Source organism: Sciurus vulgaris (assembly GCF_902686455.1).
Source record: "Sciurus vulgaris genome assembly, chromosome: 8".
Taxonomy (NCBI): domain Eukaryota; kingdom Metazoa; phylum Chordata; class Mammalia; order Rodentia; family Sciuridae; genus Sciurus; species Sciurus vulgaris.
This window is the reverse complement of record NC_136468.1, coordinates 28,898,672-28,918,498: the sequence shown is the minus strand read 5'-3', so window position 1 is coordinate 28,918,498 and position 19,827 is coordinate 28,898,672. Positions and strand designations below refer to the sequence as shown.

Sequence of the window (19,827 nt, the reverse complement as noted above, 5' to 3'; positions counted from 1 at the left end):
TATTTATTATGAAGAAAGAAAATTAGTTATCCAATGTTTTTTTCCAATAAGGCATTGAAAGCCTTTTGATAGTGCAGAAAAATACATTGACTTCTTTTATAATCTACTTCTACTTTAGGTATTTAAAGCAGGATTTAATGCAGAATAGTCCAGTTATCTTTTGTTTTAGAATACTGGAGTAGTTAGCAGTATAGGCTCTAAATAGATATCAGAATACAAATACTGACTCCAGCATTTAGGATTGTGTGAACTTATTCAAGTTAGTTTATCAATCAAGATTCATGTTTCTTATTAGGAAAATGCATTGTTCAGGGGTTCAAAGACATGTTAGCACAGTGTGTGATGTGTAGACAGCTCCAAGCATCTATTATGTTGCTTTGATTCTTTGTCACATCATATTTATTCCACCATTCAACATACGGCAAATAAATGAAACCATTGAAATGTGCATTTATTTATTCTTCACTAATACTGAACTAGGCAGATAGGTATTTTTCAATCATTCAAATAAATATGCAAATCCATACATATATACAAATATGTGGAATATTTGTATAAATTGAATATTCATGATTTTACATTTGAAAAATACTGTCAGGTAAAAAGCAGATTATTATACTGCATTAACATCACATTCAATTAGTTAAAACCTCTAATATGTGTATATTTTATATAAGATTATGAAAAGGTATATAATATAAATGAGTCACTAACATTACTAACTTTATTATGTTAGTGAGGAATGGAAAATGTCTTTGCATCATCAAGAGAAACAAGCAATCAGGACACATAATTCAGATCTAAAGATAAGGATTTATCCTAAAATGATCAATATCAGAACTGAAACAAGCATTTCTGTTAAATACAGTTAAAGTAAATCACACTTTTACTAAACTGGTTCACTCCAACAAACACTTTTTTAAGCAGAACTTGGTGGTTAAGCAGATCCCTCTGTACAAAAACAAATCAAAATAAAACCAATAGCTTGCATTCAGTGAAAGCTGAGAGTAAAGGTAAAGACATCCCCTAACCTCACATCCATATTAACGTTATCAATGCTGCTGATATAAAAATCAGGCACCATGGAATGGTATATAGCACAGAAATCAGTGGTTATACATGAAAAATGCCACAGGAAAACTTATTTTTAGTGTAGGGTAATAAAACAGGCCTTCTCTGAAAGGATTGCAAAAATCAAATGAAAACACCCTCCTTATTTATTCAATTTTTTCTTTTATATCCTTGGCAGTCACCATGTGCACATTTTGAGTAACAAGCACATTTTTAACATAGTCAAAAGAAGGCATTAAGATTACAAAATGTCTATTTAAAAAAAGTCTAAAACAGTAGTAAAAATGAAAATGTTATCTGAGTGACAGTCAAATGTCTTCCTTGTTCTACAAGAATTTCATAGAAAGTATTTTTTTTTAATTTACAGTATTTTACTTATGCTAAGGTGAATGGCAATATTAGATAAGATCTTCTGCAACTGTGGTGTCAAAAATTTGATAGCAAATTTGCTGTTCCATTCCATTTGTGACATTGTAAGATCTGATGAAGCATTCCAACCACGGATATGCATCTACAAACAAACAACAAAACACTATTTAACCATTAACACTAAACAAATAACTGGCGATTGTGACTATCTGAATTTTTCCCAATAGCAGATGAAAGTGATTAAATCTGGATTTTCAAAATATTTGATATCAAAAGTAGCATCTTTTATTCTGTTTTCCTCTGATGACTACTTAGTGATTCCCCCCATACTTTTAAATTTTTTTTCTTTGAATGATTGAAAAAAAAAAAACAAAAAACTAAAACCTGAACTTGAAAATTAGTTCTAGCACTTACACTTGCCCAGGTGGACCCTCATCAGGTAGCAGATATGGAGTCCAAGCAATGCTGGCAGTCACAGATGCCATTTCTAAGTTTTACTTATGATCATGGTAAGTTTATTTGTAACTTCTAGAAAAGGTGTGTGTTTCTTCAAGTTCAAGTATGAAAGGCATTTAATAAAGTACTTAATTTTGGCAAGTGAAACTGACACTGACACTATCCTACACAGCTGATAGAAGAATAATCTGGCAAAAAAATATATCAAAAACTTCAAGGTTCATGTTTTGTGTTTATTTTGTTTTGTTTTTTTTAGACATAGGGGTTTTGCTTCCAGAAATCTACCCTCAAAACCCAAATAACCAACACAAATAAAAACTGACAACTAATAAAAGCATAAATGATAAACTTTGTTTGAGATGAACAAAACTATTTCTTTGGAACTGTCACAGATGCAAATTGACTAGAGAAGTAGAGTGATTAAAAATTATCCACAAAAATTAAACCTACAAGATCTAGATTTAGAGTAGGTAAAATTTCTTTGTGATAAAAACATTTAGGAGAATCAAATTGTCTTAAAATGATTTAGATCTGCAAGTTTCAACATAAATAGAAATAACAGTCTTAGAAGGAAAACGTGAGCAGCAGGTATAATCTGTATTTAATCTTAAGAAAACCTAGTTGATTAATTAAATGCTTATATGAAAAATAACTAAAGTTCATAAAAATTAGTAAAAGAAAACTTTTATAATCTGAAGTTAATTATCAATGAATAAAAAAATCTGTCAATGAATTTAACTGCCTAAGTGGAGTTTATAATAGAAAATAAACATAAAAAATTCAGTTGGTTTTGGTATAATTTCGACCTAAATGTGTATATGCAGAAACTCAGTGTCAAATGTGCTTATGGATCAAAATTGCCTCCCTTTTACTACATTTCAGAGTATTTATGAAATATTTTCATTTATACCTTCTTTATCCCTGTCACTGTCTCCTCAAAAGGTAGGTAATATAGTAATCACTATTTGACAATTCATTTGAATTCAAAGCTTTCAAATTTCTAAATGTCTGCAGATTAGATATATGCTAGATGCTCATTTAAGAACAACAAAGAAAGGGATTGTGAAAACATTGTTGCCTACCAATTTTTATCCCTGAAGGACAAAACATATCCATGGTCATGTCCACACTTTTTTGAAGGTCATCATCAATTAGGATTTCTGATGCTGGAATCTGGAAGAATTTTTCCTTTAAAAAATTATGACAGAAAGAAAAACGAAATGATTTTAATCTTTTTAAACATAATTAATACAAAAATATTTTAATATTATCTAATATACTAAAATAATCTAGACTATTTCACTTTATCAAGATTATAGAATTCATATATTAGAGTGCCCATCTTTATAATCTGCTTCACTTCTTTAATCTTAGAACAACTTTGTGATATATACAATCCGGTTAAATTACTCTGACTTGATGATAAAAAAAAATAGACTGACAATTCTCTTGGTACATGAGAATACAAATCTAATGTTAAGTTTAAAATAACATAGTAGGCATTTATCTTTTCCCTTTCTACTAGGTTATAATGTGCAGGGACGAAGAGGTTTTGCTTACTTTGGTCAGTGCTATATCCTCATCACACTGAACAGGACTTGGTGCACAGAAGGTTATAATTAAATATTTATTTAATGAATGACTAAATGAATTGTGAAAGTAGGAGAAAAAGTCTCCACTCAAGCTCATCTCATCTTCAAGATGTTTAGTAAGAAGTTTAACCTTCCCTAATTAAGCCCTTTGCTTGTGGGGTAATCTCTAAATTCATAAGAGTGGCATATTCTGAGAGGAGGACGACTTTTGTTTGTCTGGGGGTGGGGGTTGGGTCATTCTGGATAGTCTAACAATGTGATTCACATGGGAAGTTTTTATGCAGTATTAGCTTGATGATGACTGAGTTCAGTCACATGGGCAGTCAATCGTGCCAAGGTGATGGGGTCCCAATAAAAATTTTGACATCATGACTCAGTTAAGCTTCCCTGTTTATAATACTCCATTATATGCAGGAAAAGTAACACAGTCCACAACTCCATGGGGACAAGATGACTGTAAGTTCCATGTTTGGAACTTTCCCAAACTTTAACTATATATTGCTTTCTTTGGTTGACTTTAATCTACACCCTTTCACTATGTAGTCCTCTATTTGGACCACAACAATTTTCATTAAGTTCTGAGGTTTTCTTGTGAATAATGAAAACTAAAGATGGCCTTGGAGACTTCTGAACTTAGAAATATCAGAAGTGAGGATGATCATACGGAATGCTCCACAGCTTCAAATACAGCTTATCAAGGTAGCTGTACTTCTTCTAATATGAAATGTGGAGGCTTACAAAGTATGGTGATATGCTGACTATAAATAATGCTTATATAGTGTGGCCATTACCTCTGATTTTTGGCCTTGCAGTAAAACTTAAGCATGATATAGAGAAAACTCTTCAAATTTCTGTTCTTCAAGTTTTTGTTTTTCAAATATCAAGATTTATAATATCAAATCAAAAGAGAGATTGTTCACAGAAACCTTATGAGCTTATTTTATTTAAACTTTCATGTTCCCTTAAAAATTTTAGGAGTAAAATAGGTATTAAAATTAAAAAAAAAAATTACTCTTTTAGATAGAAATGTCATTACCAGCTCTGTTACTTACTGAATCCTTGAGATAAGCTTCTAATACTCCAGTTCCATCATCAAGAGTAAATGTCATAACAAACACATACTCAAGGGGTACAATTCCCAGTACTAGTGAAGAAAAAAAATGAACAACAACAAAAAAAACCTATGAGTCTGCTATTCCTAATTATCAAGGAAAAGTCAAACTTGTTTTATTACAGTATGGACCTATATAATACTGTTTACTAAAATACTTTAAGAGATCAAGAAACTTTCAGATTTGACTTTTGCTCACCAAAACCGAAATACTAATCTTATTTAGCAGGTTTAGTTTGGAACATTCCACTGTATTTACATAGGGATAATGTCTCATGATATTATGGGAATTTAGTCTTTCCTTAATTATTTTTATAATATATCTATAAAATGAGTTGACATCTTGATAGAAATCAAAGTATTTCATAAAATGCAGCAAATTGTACTTAGTCTTATGAAAATTAAATTAAAACAGCAGGATTAAAAAATAGCATGCAGTTTTTATTTTTAACATGCCTCACATCTTTGTAAGTATAAGGAATCACTTATATTTTTAAGGGATATTATCTGGTTGAATAAACAAAAATGTTAGAATCTGGCATTTCATAATGATGAAAAGATGAATAAGAAAGAAATTAGAGATACTAAATAATGTTTGTATATGGAACTGGAAGACCCTTAATATGCTTATAAGTCTCAGCTTCCATCTACCAAACCCATATTTAAACTGTAGGATGAACTGAACTAAACAAGTAGGCAAATAATAAATCAGGGCACACGGACATGAATTTAAGCATGTAACAGATACTGTTATTACAGAGGAATTGATTTTCAGGCTTCAAAAGGTCTCAATAGGTTAAAACTGTGAACTAAAACAAAGTTTCAACTATAACTTACATAGAAAATCCACAAAAACAAACAAAAAATTACATTAAAAATATGATAGAAATCAGCACAGTGGCTCCTGCCTATAATCCCAACTACTTAGGAGGTTAAGGCAAGAGGATCAGAAGTTCAAGGTCAGCCTGGACAACTTAGTGAGACCCTGTCTGAGAGAATGAATGAAAGAAAGAAACAAAAGGGTTGGAGAATGTAGCTCACTACGTCCTTAAGGCCTTGAGTTCAATTTCTAGTACTGCCAAAACAAACAAAACTAAACAAAACAACAACAAAAAGAATATGATGGGGAGACCAAGCTTGACATCAAGAAGTTCAAAGGAAAATAACATGGGATTTCGCTAGAACACAAAATATGAGCTAGCAGTATCATATATCTGTATTATAAAAGGAGCAGAATACCATCAGGTATAGAAATATCTAAACAATGAAATTTTGGCTTAGTAAAAGATAAGTGTCCAGTATTAGAGAAAGTAAAACTTTCATTATATTCTGAACTGGTCAAACATCAGCAACACTGTATCCAGTTTTGAATGCCAAACCCAAATAACAACTTTGGTAAAGTAGAATGTTTACTGAGGAGGATAAACAAAATAATAAGATATGTGGAGAAGTACCAGAGTAAGTGAGGGTGCCTGCTTGAAGAAATAAAGATTCCAGAGGCCTGACAAAGAACTTCAAAGTGCAAAGTCTGTTTACTGTCCAGAATAGGAAATAGATGTGCTTAATAATTCTGACAGACAGAATGGCGCATGTTGCTTCAATATTAAGTGTCTAGTACAATCTGCCTTGAAATGTCATGAGTACCCTGTCATTGAAAGACTTAAAAAAAGGCTACATGACCATAGTTAAAAATGCAATATAAAAAGATTTTTGTACTGGGAGAAAGGTTGTAACTGCTCTCTCTAAAATCCTTTCCGATCCCAGAGCACTTAAAAGCTGGAGTGATTTATCAGAACCTGTATTTATGATCAATGACTAATGAGAAACAAATTATTGATAACTAAAATGTGCATTATGATTAAAAATATGGGATGGCACTTGAAATGTGATTGCATATTTCAAACATGTAGTCTACATTTAAATAAAATCACTATAAATGGTTTCACTCAAAAAAAGTTAACCTAGTTCTGCCTTTCATATCCACAAAAATTAAAATATAAATCAGTGAGATGACTTCATACACATATAGTTAAGACTGAATGACATGGAAAATTAGCTAACCTTCTGCCACTGAAGAAGGAATCCATGATGTTTTATCGGTAACAGAATTTAGATTTTGTATTGGTCTCAAACTAGAACACTGTTTACACCTGAAATTAATAAAAGAAAAAGTGGTGAATATTTAAAAGTAATTTAATTATTATTTTAACATTTTTGCTGCTAAAGCACACATAGGATTAGAAGGTGAATTATTAAACAAAAGATACTTACTGTACTACCTACATTTTAATGTACTTGTTTCACTTGGGACTGAATTCCTGATCCCAATCATTAATTAATTTGGCTCTTCATTTCATAATTTGTTAAAAAGTTGAAGAAGAGATCTGCCAAGCCAAGACCCAGCCCAGCCCACCATCTCCAGCACCACCACCTGGCCCAGCCCACTGTCTCCAGTGCCTGCGCCACGCCACGCTCTGTGACTAACCATCTATCAACATGTGGGGTTGCCTCTACCCGCTAGCACGGATTATTCCCGACCTGGAGGCCACCATCCATAGTGGGGTGGCACCCTTCTTGGGACACCACAGCTCCTCTCAGGCATCAGGCTTCTGAAGAATAGGAGGTTTGAACAGTACAGTAGTTTCCGTGTAGAATTCTTTTTTATTAGTAGTAGTTTACGATTATTCCTATTATACATATTATACATAATATTATTCCTATTTTTCTTCTATTAATATTTTTCTCACTCTATTTTCCTCTTATCTGTTTTCTTGGAAACTCTTTGTCCCTTTTCTTATGCTAACAACCAATTTCTTTTAATTCTGTTTTCACTATACCCACAACATAGTACCTCTATAGACTCACTTCTTATCTCATTAACTTTATATCCTCTTTGTCCACCATTAAAAATTGTGGCCCTTATTGCAAACCTTATTGGTTATGCTATAGATAATAGTCAAACTCATCATCTCTGTTTATTAAGGCAATACAGTTAATATCTTAATAGGAACTATTTGGGTTAAGGATGCATATTGTTTGTATTGTGTGCTGCTAACATTGATCTCTCACTTCAAGGTGAGGTATTGGAAACCTGCAGGGACACTGTAAGTCAATGGGGGGACTGAAATACCTCAGATTCTAACTGCTAGAGGGGAAGATACATGAATAACATGAGAAAAGAACGGAAGAAAGTGTCCCAAACAAACCTAGATTATATCAATAGCCATGACAGTATGGCAGAAGAAATGTCAGAAAGGGAGTTCAGAATGTACATAATTAAAATGATCTGAGGAGCAAACGATGAGATAAGAGAGCAAATGCAGGCAATTAGTGATCACATTAAAAACGTTATAAGAGAAAATGCAGGAAGCAAAAGATCCTTTGATTGAATAAAGAGATAAAGATTCAGAAAAAAAAAAAACAAAAAAACAAACAAATCCTTGAAATGAAGAAAACAATAAACCAAATTAAAAACTCAATAGAAAGCATAACCAATAGACTAGATCACTTGGAATACAGAACCTCAGACAATGAAGATAAAATATTTAATACTGAAAACAAAGTTGACCAAACAGAGAATATGGTAAGAAATCATGAACAGAATCTCCAAGAATTATGGGTTAACATGAAAAGACCAAACTTAAGAATTACTGTGATTGAGGAAGGCATAGAGATACAAACCAAAGGAATGAATAATCTACTCAATGGAATAATACCAGAAAATTTCCCAGATCTGAAGAATGAAATGGAAAATCAAATACAAGAGGCTTACAGGACACCAAATGGACAAAATTACAGCAGATCCACACCAAAGCACATTATAATGAAAATACCTAACATAAAAAATAAAAGATAGAATTTTAAAGGCTGTGAGAGAAAAGCACCAGATTATATACAGGAGGAAACAAATACGGATATCAGCAGGTTTCTCAGCCTAGACTCTAAAAGCTAGAAGGGCCTGGAACAACATACTTCAAGCCCTGAAAGAAAATGGATGCCAACCAAGAATCTTATATCCAGCAAATTTTACCTTCAGATTTGACAATGAAATAAGATCCTTCTATGATAAACAAAAGCTAAAAGAATTTACAAACAGAAAGCCTGCACTACAGAACAAGTTCAGTAAAATATTCCATGATGAAGAAATGAAAAACAACAATGTAAATCAGCAAAGGGAGAAATTACCCTAAAGGAATAGCCAATTAAAGGAGAAACCAAGTGAAGTTAAAAACCAAAAATAAGTCAAAATGGCAAGGAATACAAGTCATATCTAAATAAAAACCCTGAAAGTTAATGGCCTAAACTCATCAATCAAAAGACACAGACTGGCAGACTGGATTAAAAAGAAAGCCCCAACAACATGCTGCCTTCAAGAGACTCATCTCATAGAAAAAGATACCCACAGACTAAAGGCAAAAGGATGGGAAAACATACCATACACACAGACTCAATAAAAAAGTGGGGGTTTCCATAATCATATCAGATAAAGCAGACTTCAAGCCAAAGCTGGTCAGAAGGGATAAAGAAGGACTTTACATACTGCTTAAGGGAAGCATAAATCAGGAAGACAAAACAATCAAATATTTATGCCCCCAAAAATGGCACATCCATGTACGTCAAACAAATCCTTCTCAATTCCAGGAACCAAATAGACCACAACACAATACCAGGTGACTTTAACACACCTCTCTTACCACTGATCTTCCAAACAAAAATTGAATAAAGAAAACACAGATCTCAATAACACAATCAATAATTTAGACTTAACAGACATATATAGAATATTCCATCTACAAATGAGCAAATAGACTTTCTTCTCCGCAGCACATGGATCCTTCTCTAAAACAGACTGTATATGTTCTGCCATGAAGCTACTCTTAGCAAACAAAAAAAAGAGATACTACCTTGTATTCTGTCAGATCATAAAGGAATGAAATTAGAAATGAATGATAAAATAAAAAAAACAAACTACTCCAGCACCTGGAGACTAAATAATACACTATTGAATGATACATGGATAACAGAAGACATGAGGGGGGAGATAAAAAAATTCTTAGAGATAAACAAGAACAATGATACAACATATCAAAATCTCTGGGACACTATGAAAGTAGTACTAAGAGGAAAGTTCACTGCATGGAGTGCATTCAATTCCATAACAATGATACAACATATCAAAATCTCTGGGACACTATGAAAGTAGTACTAAGAGGAAAGTTTACTGCATGGAGTGCATTCAATTAAAGAAGAAAAAGTCAACAAATAAATGATCTAATATTAAAGGTCAAAGTCCTAGAAAAAGAAGGTCAACACCAAATGTAGTAGAAAACAGGAAATAATTAAAATCAGAGGTGAAATCAATGAAATTGAAACAAAAGAAACAATTCAAAAATTGAATCAAAAAGTTGATTTTTTAAAAAAAATAAATAAAATTGATAAACTGGCACACTAACAGAGAGAAAACTCAAAATTACTAAAATTCATGAGGCAATATTACAACAGACACCATTGAAATACATAACATGAATAGAAGCTATTTTAAAAATATATACTCCAAAAAAATAGAAAATCTCAAAGACATCTACAGGTTTCCAGAGACATATGATCCACCCAACCTGAATCTGGAGGACATACACAATTTAAATAGATCAATTTCAAGCAATGAAATAGAAGAAGTCATCAAAAGCCTACCAACTAAGGGAAGTCCAGGACCAGATGATTCTCAGCTGAATTCTACAAGATTTTTAAAGAAGAACTAATACCAATACTCCTCAAAGCATTCCAGGAAATAGAAAAGGAGGGAACCCTTCCAAACTCATTCTATTATGCTAATAGCACCTTGATACCAAAACCAGACAAAGACACATTGAGAAAAGTTCAGACCAATGTTCCTAATGAACATTGATGCAAATATTCTTAAAAAATTTTAGCAAATTACATATAGAAACATATTAAAAAGCACACCATGATCAAGTGGGGTTAAACCCAGGGATGTAAAGTTGGTTCAACATATAGAAATCAATAAATGTAATTCGCCATATCAACAGACTTAAAGTTAAGAATTATATGATTATTTCAATAGATGCAGAAAAAGTATTTGATAAAATACAGCACACCTTCATGCTCAAAACACTAGAAAAAAACAGGGCTAGTAGGAAGATACCTGAACATTGTAAAGGCTGTCTATGCTGAGCCTAACATCATTCTAAATGGAGAAAAACTGAAAGCATTCCCCCTAAAAACTGGAATAAGACAAGGATGCCCTCTTTCACCACTTCTTTTCAACGTTGTCCTTGAAACTCTAGCCAGAGCAATTAGACAGACCAAAGAATTTAAAGGGATAGGAAAGAATAGGAAAAGAAGAACTCAAACTATCATTATTCGCCAATGACATGATTCTATATTGATAGGAGCCAAAATATTCCACCAGAAAACTCTAGAACTCATAAATGAATTTAGAAAAGTAGCATGATATAAAATCAACACTCATAAATCTAATCCATTTTTATTCATAAGTGATGAATCCTCTGAAAGAGAAATTAGGAAAACTACCCCATTCACAATAGCCTCAAAAAAAAAAAAAAATGCTTGGGAATCAATCTCAAAAAAGAGGTGAAAGACCGCTACAATGAGAACTACAGAATGCTACAGAAAGAAATTAAAGAAAATCTTAGTAGATGGAAAGATCTCCCATGTTCTTGGATAGGCAGAATTAATATTGTCAAAATGGCCATACTATCAAAAGTGCTATACAGATTCAATGCAATTCCAATTAAAATCCCAATGACATACTTCATAGAAATAGAGAAAGCAATCATGAAATGCATTTGGAAGAATAAGAGACCCAGAATAGCTAAAGCAATTCTTAACAGAAAGAGTAAAGCAGGAGGTAAAACACAATATAAGACTTTCAACTATACTACAGAGCAACAGTAACAAAAACAGTATGGTACTAGCACCAAAATAGACAAGTGGACCAATGGTAAAGAATAGAGGACACAGAGACAAATCCACATAAATACAGTTATCTCATACTAGACAAAGGTGCCAAAAACATACAACGGAGAAATGATAACCTCTTGAACAAATGGAGGTGGGAAAACTGGAAATCTATAAGCAGCAAAATGAAACTAGACCCCTATCTCTAACCATGCACAAAACTCAACTCAAAGTGGATCAAGGACCTAGGAATTAGACCAGAGACCTTGCACCTAATAGAAGAAAAAGTAGGTTCAAATCTTCATCATGTCAGCTTAGGAGTAGACTTCCTTAACATGACTCCCAAAGCACAAGAAATAAAATCAGGAATCAATAATTGGGATAGACTCAAACTAAAAAGCTTTTTCCTAGCAAAAGAAACAATAACGTGAAGAGAGACCTACAGAGTGAGAGAAAATCTTTGCCACATACACTTCAGATAGAGCATAATCTCCAAAAGCTACAAAAGACTCAAAAATCTTTACACCAAGAATACAAATAACCCAATCAAAAAATGGGCTAAGGAAATGTGCAGACACTTCATGGAAGAACATCTATAATCAATAGATATATGAAAAAATATTAAACTTCTCTAGTAATTAGAGAAATGCAAATCAAAACTGCCTTAAGATTTTTATCTCAACCCAATTAGAATGTCTATTGTCAAGAATACAAGCAACAATAGGTGTTGGCAAGGATGTGGGGAAAAAGGTACACTCATATATTGCTGGTGGGATTGCAAATTGCTGCAGCCACTCTAGAAAGCAATATGAAGATTCCTTAGAAAACTTGGAATGAAACCACCATTTGACCCAGCTATCCCACTCCTTGGCCTATACCCAAGGGACTTAAAATCAGCATACTACAGAGATACAGCCTCATCAATGTTCACAGCTGCTCAATTCACAATAGCCAGATTGTGGAACCAACCAACATGTCCTTCAATTGATGAATGGATAAAGAAACTGTGGTGTATATATATATATACACCACACAATGTATATATATATATACACACACAATGGAATATTACTCAGCCATAATGAATAATAAAATTATGGCATTTGCAGGCAAATGGATGGAATTGGAGAATATCATGCTAAGTGAAATAAGCCAATCCCAAAAAACCAAAGGCCAAATGATTTCTCTGATAAGTGGATGATGATACATAATGGGGGTAAGGGAAGAATGGTGGAAGAATGAATTGTATAGAGGAAAATGAGGGGTGAGGAGGGGGTAGAGGGAAGGAAAAAGAATGAGACAAATATCATTGTCCTATGTACATATATGATTATGCAAATTGTGTGACTCTACTTCATGTACCCCATTTGTGTACAGTTAATCAAAACAAAAATAAAGAATTAAGATGAAATTTTAAGATATAACAAAATGAAGAAAACAAAGAAAACTTATTGTTAGAAGACTTGCATTACATGAAATAATAAAGGAAGTACTTTGGGCTGAAGAAAAATGATACCAGAGGCTAACAGCAGTCCTTAGGAAGGAATACAAGCTTTGGAAACTGTAGGTATCTGTGTCAATAAAGGAAATTCAAATTTTCTCTTTATTTATTTAAGATAAAGCAAACATGGTGAAATATCATGGATGTTATTACCCTACTTACATGTATGATTACGTGAATGGTGTGACTCTACATTGTGTACAACCGGAGAAATGAAAAGTTATACTCCATTTATGTACAGTGAACCAAAATGCATTCTGCTGTCGTGCATAACTAAATAGAACAAACAATAAAAAATGCTTATCAATAAAAAGGAATATATATGCAATATGGATGAATCTTGAACACATTTTACTAAGTAAAAGAAACCAGACCCTAAAAGGAATATATAAAATGGCACTGTAGATAAGGCCAAAATATAAACACAGAAAACAGGTCAGTTGGGAATGGGCACATATTACATATCGACTACAATGGAGCAAAACAATGAAATTTAGGAGGTGATGAAACTCCACTCTAAGAAATGGGGTGACAGATACATAACAAGTCTTTGTCAAAACTCACAGACCTGTATACCAAAAGAGTGAAAAAAAAAAAAAAAATAAGAACTATTATGAAAAAAAAATGTTGAATGAAATGTCTTTGATTTCACAGCTGTCAGGACTGTGATTTTGACTAATTAATATTTCAGTAGTCACATACAGAGGTTTATATTTTATGATGCCTAATACTACAGTTTTTTTTCAAGTACAAATAAATCTAAATTTGTTACTATTAAAGTTACACATTATTTAGAACAGAAATTTTTCTTTGCTTACATACCACATATTTTAAGTGTAAGTAATTTAGCTTTTAATCACGCATCACCATAATGTTTAAGACATATGTAAGAAAATATAACTGAATAAAAACATAAAAATTCAAATCAAAAGATTCCTTTTATTCTCACTTTGGGGAAAACAATGTAACTAAATTAAATTTCATCACCTAATTATGAAATACATAAATGCTTCTTCATTAACCAAAAATTCAAGTGAATAACATAATAATATTGCTTAATAAAGGAGACTGCAATATTAATTAGATTGTGACACTGATAAAGCAAATATACTAATTAAAGATTTAAGGAAATAAGTCAAAATAAGAGAACTCATTAATTCCAAAGCAGTAAAAGCTGAAATAGAAAATTTGGAACAGTAAAGGAAATCAATTCAACAAAAGACAGGAAAAATTTTTAAAGAAGGTAAAAATACACTAAAGATGTACTAAGGAGAAAATAATAAAAGTGAGATATACATATTAAATACTAATAATTAAAATGTATTTAAATTCATCTGCTAACTACAATTTAAAAGTTTATAAGTGACATCTTAAAACTGGATGACACAAATATGAAAACAGAATAAGATACTAACTTTAAAAAAGCTGAAAACAATAAAAAATATTAGCAAAAACAAACCTTAAGGAAAAAGAAAACATGGTTGGAAATGTTTTCCTTGTGTAAGGACAAACAATACTCAACTAAATGAACACAGAAGTCTCACAAAATATATATATCAAATGGTAATAGAATAAAGATCAGAGACTCAAAATTACAGAGGATGTTTATACATATATCTCTAAAAGAAAATGTTTAAATCAATAAAATTTACAAAAATATATAAGTCTTGATTGTGGCTAATAAGCCTGACCTAATGGACACATTAAATTCTAACTCAACTATGAAGAAATATACATTCTTTTTAAACACACATACAAGATGTACAAATCTAAACGTACATATTGTAGGATAAAGCAAAGTTGAACAAATCTCAAAGAATCATTATGGGAACAGTGTTCTACAATGTTTAGCTAAAAAGCAATCTCACTAAAATATAAATGATAATATAGCACCTAAAATGTACATCTGAAAAATGTTATACACAGAGCTAAATAATTCCTAGTTCAAAGAAGAGATCATAGGGATTATGAGACATTAAGAAGTATGTGACAAGACTAACACTACATATCAAAACTTGGGATAAAACTATGGTTACATTCCAAGGAGGAAAATTATAAATGTAAATGTTAAAATATATTAAAAATTAATTAGGTAAGTGAGGTAAACGTTCAATATAGACTGCCTGAAAAACTAAGACCTAAATAAAGCAAAATAAGACAAGGAGCAAAAGTATAATAATAAAGAGCATGATTATGGGCAAAAGTCAGCTGTTCTGACAAAGAAAGTTCAAGGAAAAAAAAGAGACACCCACAAACAATATTAAGTAGATACAACAATAAAACAGGTATTTAAAAATAATATGAAAATATTATCAACAACAGTATGTCAAAAACTTAAATTTAAAAATAAATAAAACAAATACTTCTTTAGAAAAATTTCATTAACAAGATATAAACCCTTAGAAGATGTAAAACCATTAAAGAGAACCACTGAACTATTTAAATTTTATTTATAAAGAATCAGGTCCAAAGAACTAAAAGAAAGCTTTAAAAAACTTTTATGGGTTTGGAAAGCATTTTGGTAAATATGACTCTATTAACATTTTAAAAATCTATAAAACAAAAGAAACCATGAAGTTAGAAAGATATAGGATATACTAGGAGTATGGACATAACTGACAAAATATTAGTATCTCTATTGCAGAAAATTCTTTACAAGCAGTTACATGCACATGCGTAAACTTAAACCAAAAAGAGAGCAGTAATCACAGAAAAACAGGTAAGAGATTCAACCTTAGAACTGATGGAACAGGTTACTGAAACAGTCAACAGACATATGGGTTGTAAACCCACTAGTCATCTAGGAAATACAAAGAAAAATTATGTGGATACCATTTGAAGCATAACAAAATTACAAGTTCAATTAATACTAACCTATGGAGAAAACATCATAGAAATTGGAATTTTTATATATTAATGATGGGGTCATTAATTGTTAACAGCATGGGAGAACAATTTGGCTTTTTTCCCCAAAAAAGCAAAAAGCATGCTTATCTTATGATTCAGTAATTTCAGTTCTAGGTAAACACCTTAGTAGTCACTTTCAAACTCTTCTGGCAAGGACTCACAGTAGTAAATTCATTTTATATTATGTACCAGTATGAATCTTTAAAAATCTAAAAAAAGATCTAAAATATATTAAAAAATCTAAAAAATAAAATTGTTGGTCATGATCACTGATGATTGAGTCTATGACAAAGAAAATGTATAACAGGAGTTCATTTAGTATTGTCCTCTTTAAATGAAATAAATAGAAATATCATACACCAATTAAGAGGAAATGGATTAATAAATCATGATACATTGATAGAATATAGATAGTAAAATAATCTAAACCTACAGTTATCTATATGGATAAGTCTTGAAAAAAAACACTGAATTTAAAAAATGCTGCACACAAATAGATATGGTATATAACAGTTTACATACATTTAAAAACACACAAAACAATAAGCTGTACTACTTAAGAGTTCATATATTATAACAGAAGCATCAAAACATTGGTGAGAACTGACTCAACTTGAGAAGTTACCTGTAAGAAAAAGGGTTAGAAAAGGGACTAATAAGGACATGTTTCTTCTCTGTAAAATGCCATTTCTTAGATGTAAAGGTCTGAAAAATGTTAAAATGTTAACATTTGCTAAATCTAAGTAGAGAGTATATGACTGTTGTGACACTTTTTTGTAAGTTAAAGTCATTTTATAATCAAAGCTAAAAAGGAAATCAATTAAGAGACATGTTGGCTTTTGCTGCTGACATTCAAGTAATAGAAAATCTAAAAATGTCTTAAAATTTAATGTGTAAACAAAATTTCTGTCTTGGTTCATGCTGGAAGTGGTAGGAAAAGCTGACAACCTTAAAATAACTTAAAAAAAAATAGACTACTAATAAATGAGTTCTTAACTATTTGCTTTCCTAGTTTGAGACAGGTTAAGTACCCTGTACACGGAAATCAAGTCAGAAGAAGGGCCAGAGAGAAACAAGAGGTGCACATGCACACACACACACCCAAAAAACAAAACAAATGAAAACCCTATTAGTGAATTTATTCAAAAAGAAACATACAGAATATAAAAGATTTTGATTTTTGAATTAACTTGTGGATAAATCTTGAAGATGACTCTGAAGTCATGCATCCAGTGAGAGATATTATAAAGACATTGGGTGCATCAAGGTAAAAATCAATATTAACCTAGGGATTTAATTCAGTGATGCAAATAATTAGTTCTACTTTATGACAGAAGCATTTTGATGTATCTTATATGGGACAGAACCCTGGGGAATGCCTACCAGTGACTCCAAGGTCTCAATCTGGGAGACATGATAACCACAGTAAATAATTTTTCAATGGAAATCAAGATGTAACAATGACTAAGAGTTGCTACAAATTTAGGAGTAGGAAAAGAAAAGCAATGTATAGTATAATATGCATCCATCCTAAAATCCAAAATCTCTCAAAGCAGAGCATTTCCATGTTGATTGTTTTTTTAAGCAGTAGGTGGCATTTTTATCTCCATCTTCTCCATCTAAACCTAGATATCTGTTTACACATCATAATGCATTCTTTTACCTTCTAATTTTCAGTGGCATCAAATTTTTAATCCAGTGTCTCATCTCAACAATTCTGGAATTCAATCACTTAAAATATTTTAAGATTGCAGCTCTGAAATTTTCTCTGTGGTTATTATCTAAATCCTTGTGAAAGAAAACAAGTATCTGCCTCTGAGGAACAAAATGTTGGTAGGCTTACACTTAGCACACTGTGTACTTAACATATACCTGCTTAATATAATAATACACATATACCAGAAAAACCTAGTATAGGTAATCCTTGACTTACTATGGGGTTATATCCTAATAAATCAATTTTAAGTTGAAAATATCATAATCAGAAAATGCATTCAATACATCTAACCTAGAGAACATATAGCTTAGCAACACAGTACACTGCAGTGTTAGCTGTTTACCCTCTTTTGATCTTGTGGCTGACTGAGAACTCCATCTTGCTACCAGTGCCCAGCCCTGGGAGGGGAGTACTGTATTCATATAATCAGCCCAGGAAAAGAACAAAATCCAAAGTTCAGTTTCTACTGAATATGTATCACTCTAACCATTATAAGTTGGAAACTGTCTATACAGGTGATTTAGTACTAAGTATCTGCTGAACATATAATAGTCAGTGGGATAAAATACTAACGTATAGTTTTTCATCCCAAAATTTCCCTGGGTTGAACATACCCATAGTGAAACACTTTTCCTTGTATAAGAAATGGTGCTGAAAGGTCTAGGAGTTCCAGGTCATCAGAGCCAGATCTCACAGGAATTACACTATGAAACTTGTTTGAGAGTTTATATATTTCACCAAGTGTACCTCCTATTAAAAAAGAATAAAAAAGTTATTCAGGTAGTACAAATATAATGTAGGCAAAATGGAGTACCTATTAAGTAACACATAAGATACAGTAAATACTAAAGAGGTTAACAGAAAAAAAATAATTAAAGTCATAAATTTAAAGATTCACTCACTGTGAAAAATATTAATTTGTAAATTTAGAATTCTACAAATTAACTAAACAAATCAGTATACAAAAATGCTGAGACTTGAGCAGTGCGGTAGCACATGCTTATATTCCCAGAGGCTCAGGAGGCTGAAGCAGGAGGATCATGAGTTCAAAGCCAGTCACATCAAGTTAGTGAGACCCTGCCTCAAAATAAACTTAAAAACTATAAAGAGCTGGGGATGTGGCTCAACAGTTAAGTGCCCCTGGGTTCAATCCCTGGTACCAAAATAAATAAATAAATAAATAAATAAATAAATAAATAAATAAATAAATAAATAGATAGATAGATAGATAAATAATACTGAGACTTGATTAAAATACAAAGTTTGTGAAATTTCCACCATCACACTCTTCTTAAACAAACTGCTCCTTATGCCAGGAACACCTTGGTTCAAATCACTAACAGAACAAAGAGTCAAAGTATTACAGGTTTCTCACTATTAAATCTGCTATTGCTTTTAATGCCTAAACAAATACAGTTTTGAGTTTGAAATATCTTTTTTCTCATGACCATAGTTTAATAAAACTTTATTTACAAAAAATAGGTGACTGATCAGATTTCACCTACAATCCATCTAGAGTCGCATGTCTAACAGAAATAAATCACAAGCTTCATTTAAGTTTCTAGTACTTATATTAAAATAGGATTAAATCTTAATATATTTTATTTAATATATCATATCCAGAATATTTTCAACATATTGTCAGTAAAAAATACTAGTAAGTTATTTTCTACATTTCTCACACTAAATTTTCAAAAACTGCTATAAAATTATTTTATATTTATAACACATCTCAACGTGCTAGTTTCAAATGCTCAGTAGAAACATGGCCCAATGACTACTGAATGGATAGTGCAGGTCCATAGTTCTGTAATTAATCAAATATATATGATCACTCTACCCACTATGTTTTTTAGCTATTCTTTACCTTCGTTTTTGAAATCTTTTAAACTTTTGGATCAATATTAAATTTAAATATACCTTTGTAGAGTAGTTTATGTCATATGAACTCAAATACAGTGTTATTCATTTATCCTGGAAAAATCAACACACTTCCCCTAATTCTGTGGCAGGATAAAACATTAAAATCACCAAGCTGACTAAGAAGAAAACAGTATGTTCAATGGTGCTCTGTTATCGGAAGATAGCATTATCTTTGAAACTCAAACTCACCATTATCTTTTCACTTAGATTGATAACGTCTTTTTTCTCCAAGGAAAGAACA

The 19,827-nt window shown here is 31.7% G+C and overlaps 1 protein-coding gene across 9 annotated transcripts in view; it reads right to left on the bottom strand.

Moving 5' to 3' along the window:
* Positions 1 to 426: 426 nt before the first annotated feature.
* Positions 427 to 19,827, bottom strand: part of POT1 (protection of telomeres 1) — a 108,150-nt gene continuing 88,749 nt past the window's right edge. For 8 of the 9 annotated variants that reach the window (XM_079150911.1, XM_079150912.1, XM_079150916.1 and 5 more), the window contains 5 exons: positions 18,278 to 18,413; positions 6,661 to 6,749; positions 4,541 to 4,632; positions 2,979 to 3,084; positions 427 to 1,582 (listed from right to left, as the gene is read on the bottom strand). In XM_079150911.1, coding sequence (XP_079007037.1) covers positions 1,470 to 1,582; positions 2,979 to 3,084; positions 4,541 to 4,632; positions 6,661 to 6,749; positions 18,278 to 18,413 — 536 coding nt within the window. In that variant the 3' untranslated portion in view covers positions 427 to 1,469. Of the gene's footprint in view, positions 1,583 to 2,978; positions 3,085 to 4,540; positions 4,633 to 6,660; positions 6,750 to 18,277; positions 18,414 to 19,827 lie in introns of those variants that run through there. The other variant, XR_013765701.1, reaches the window with a different exon arrangement.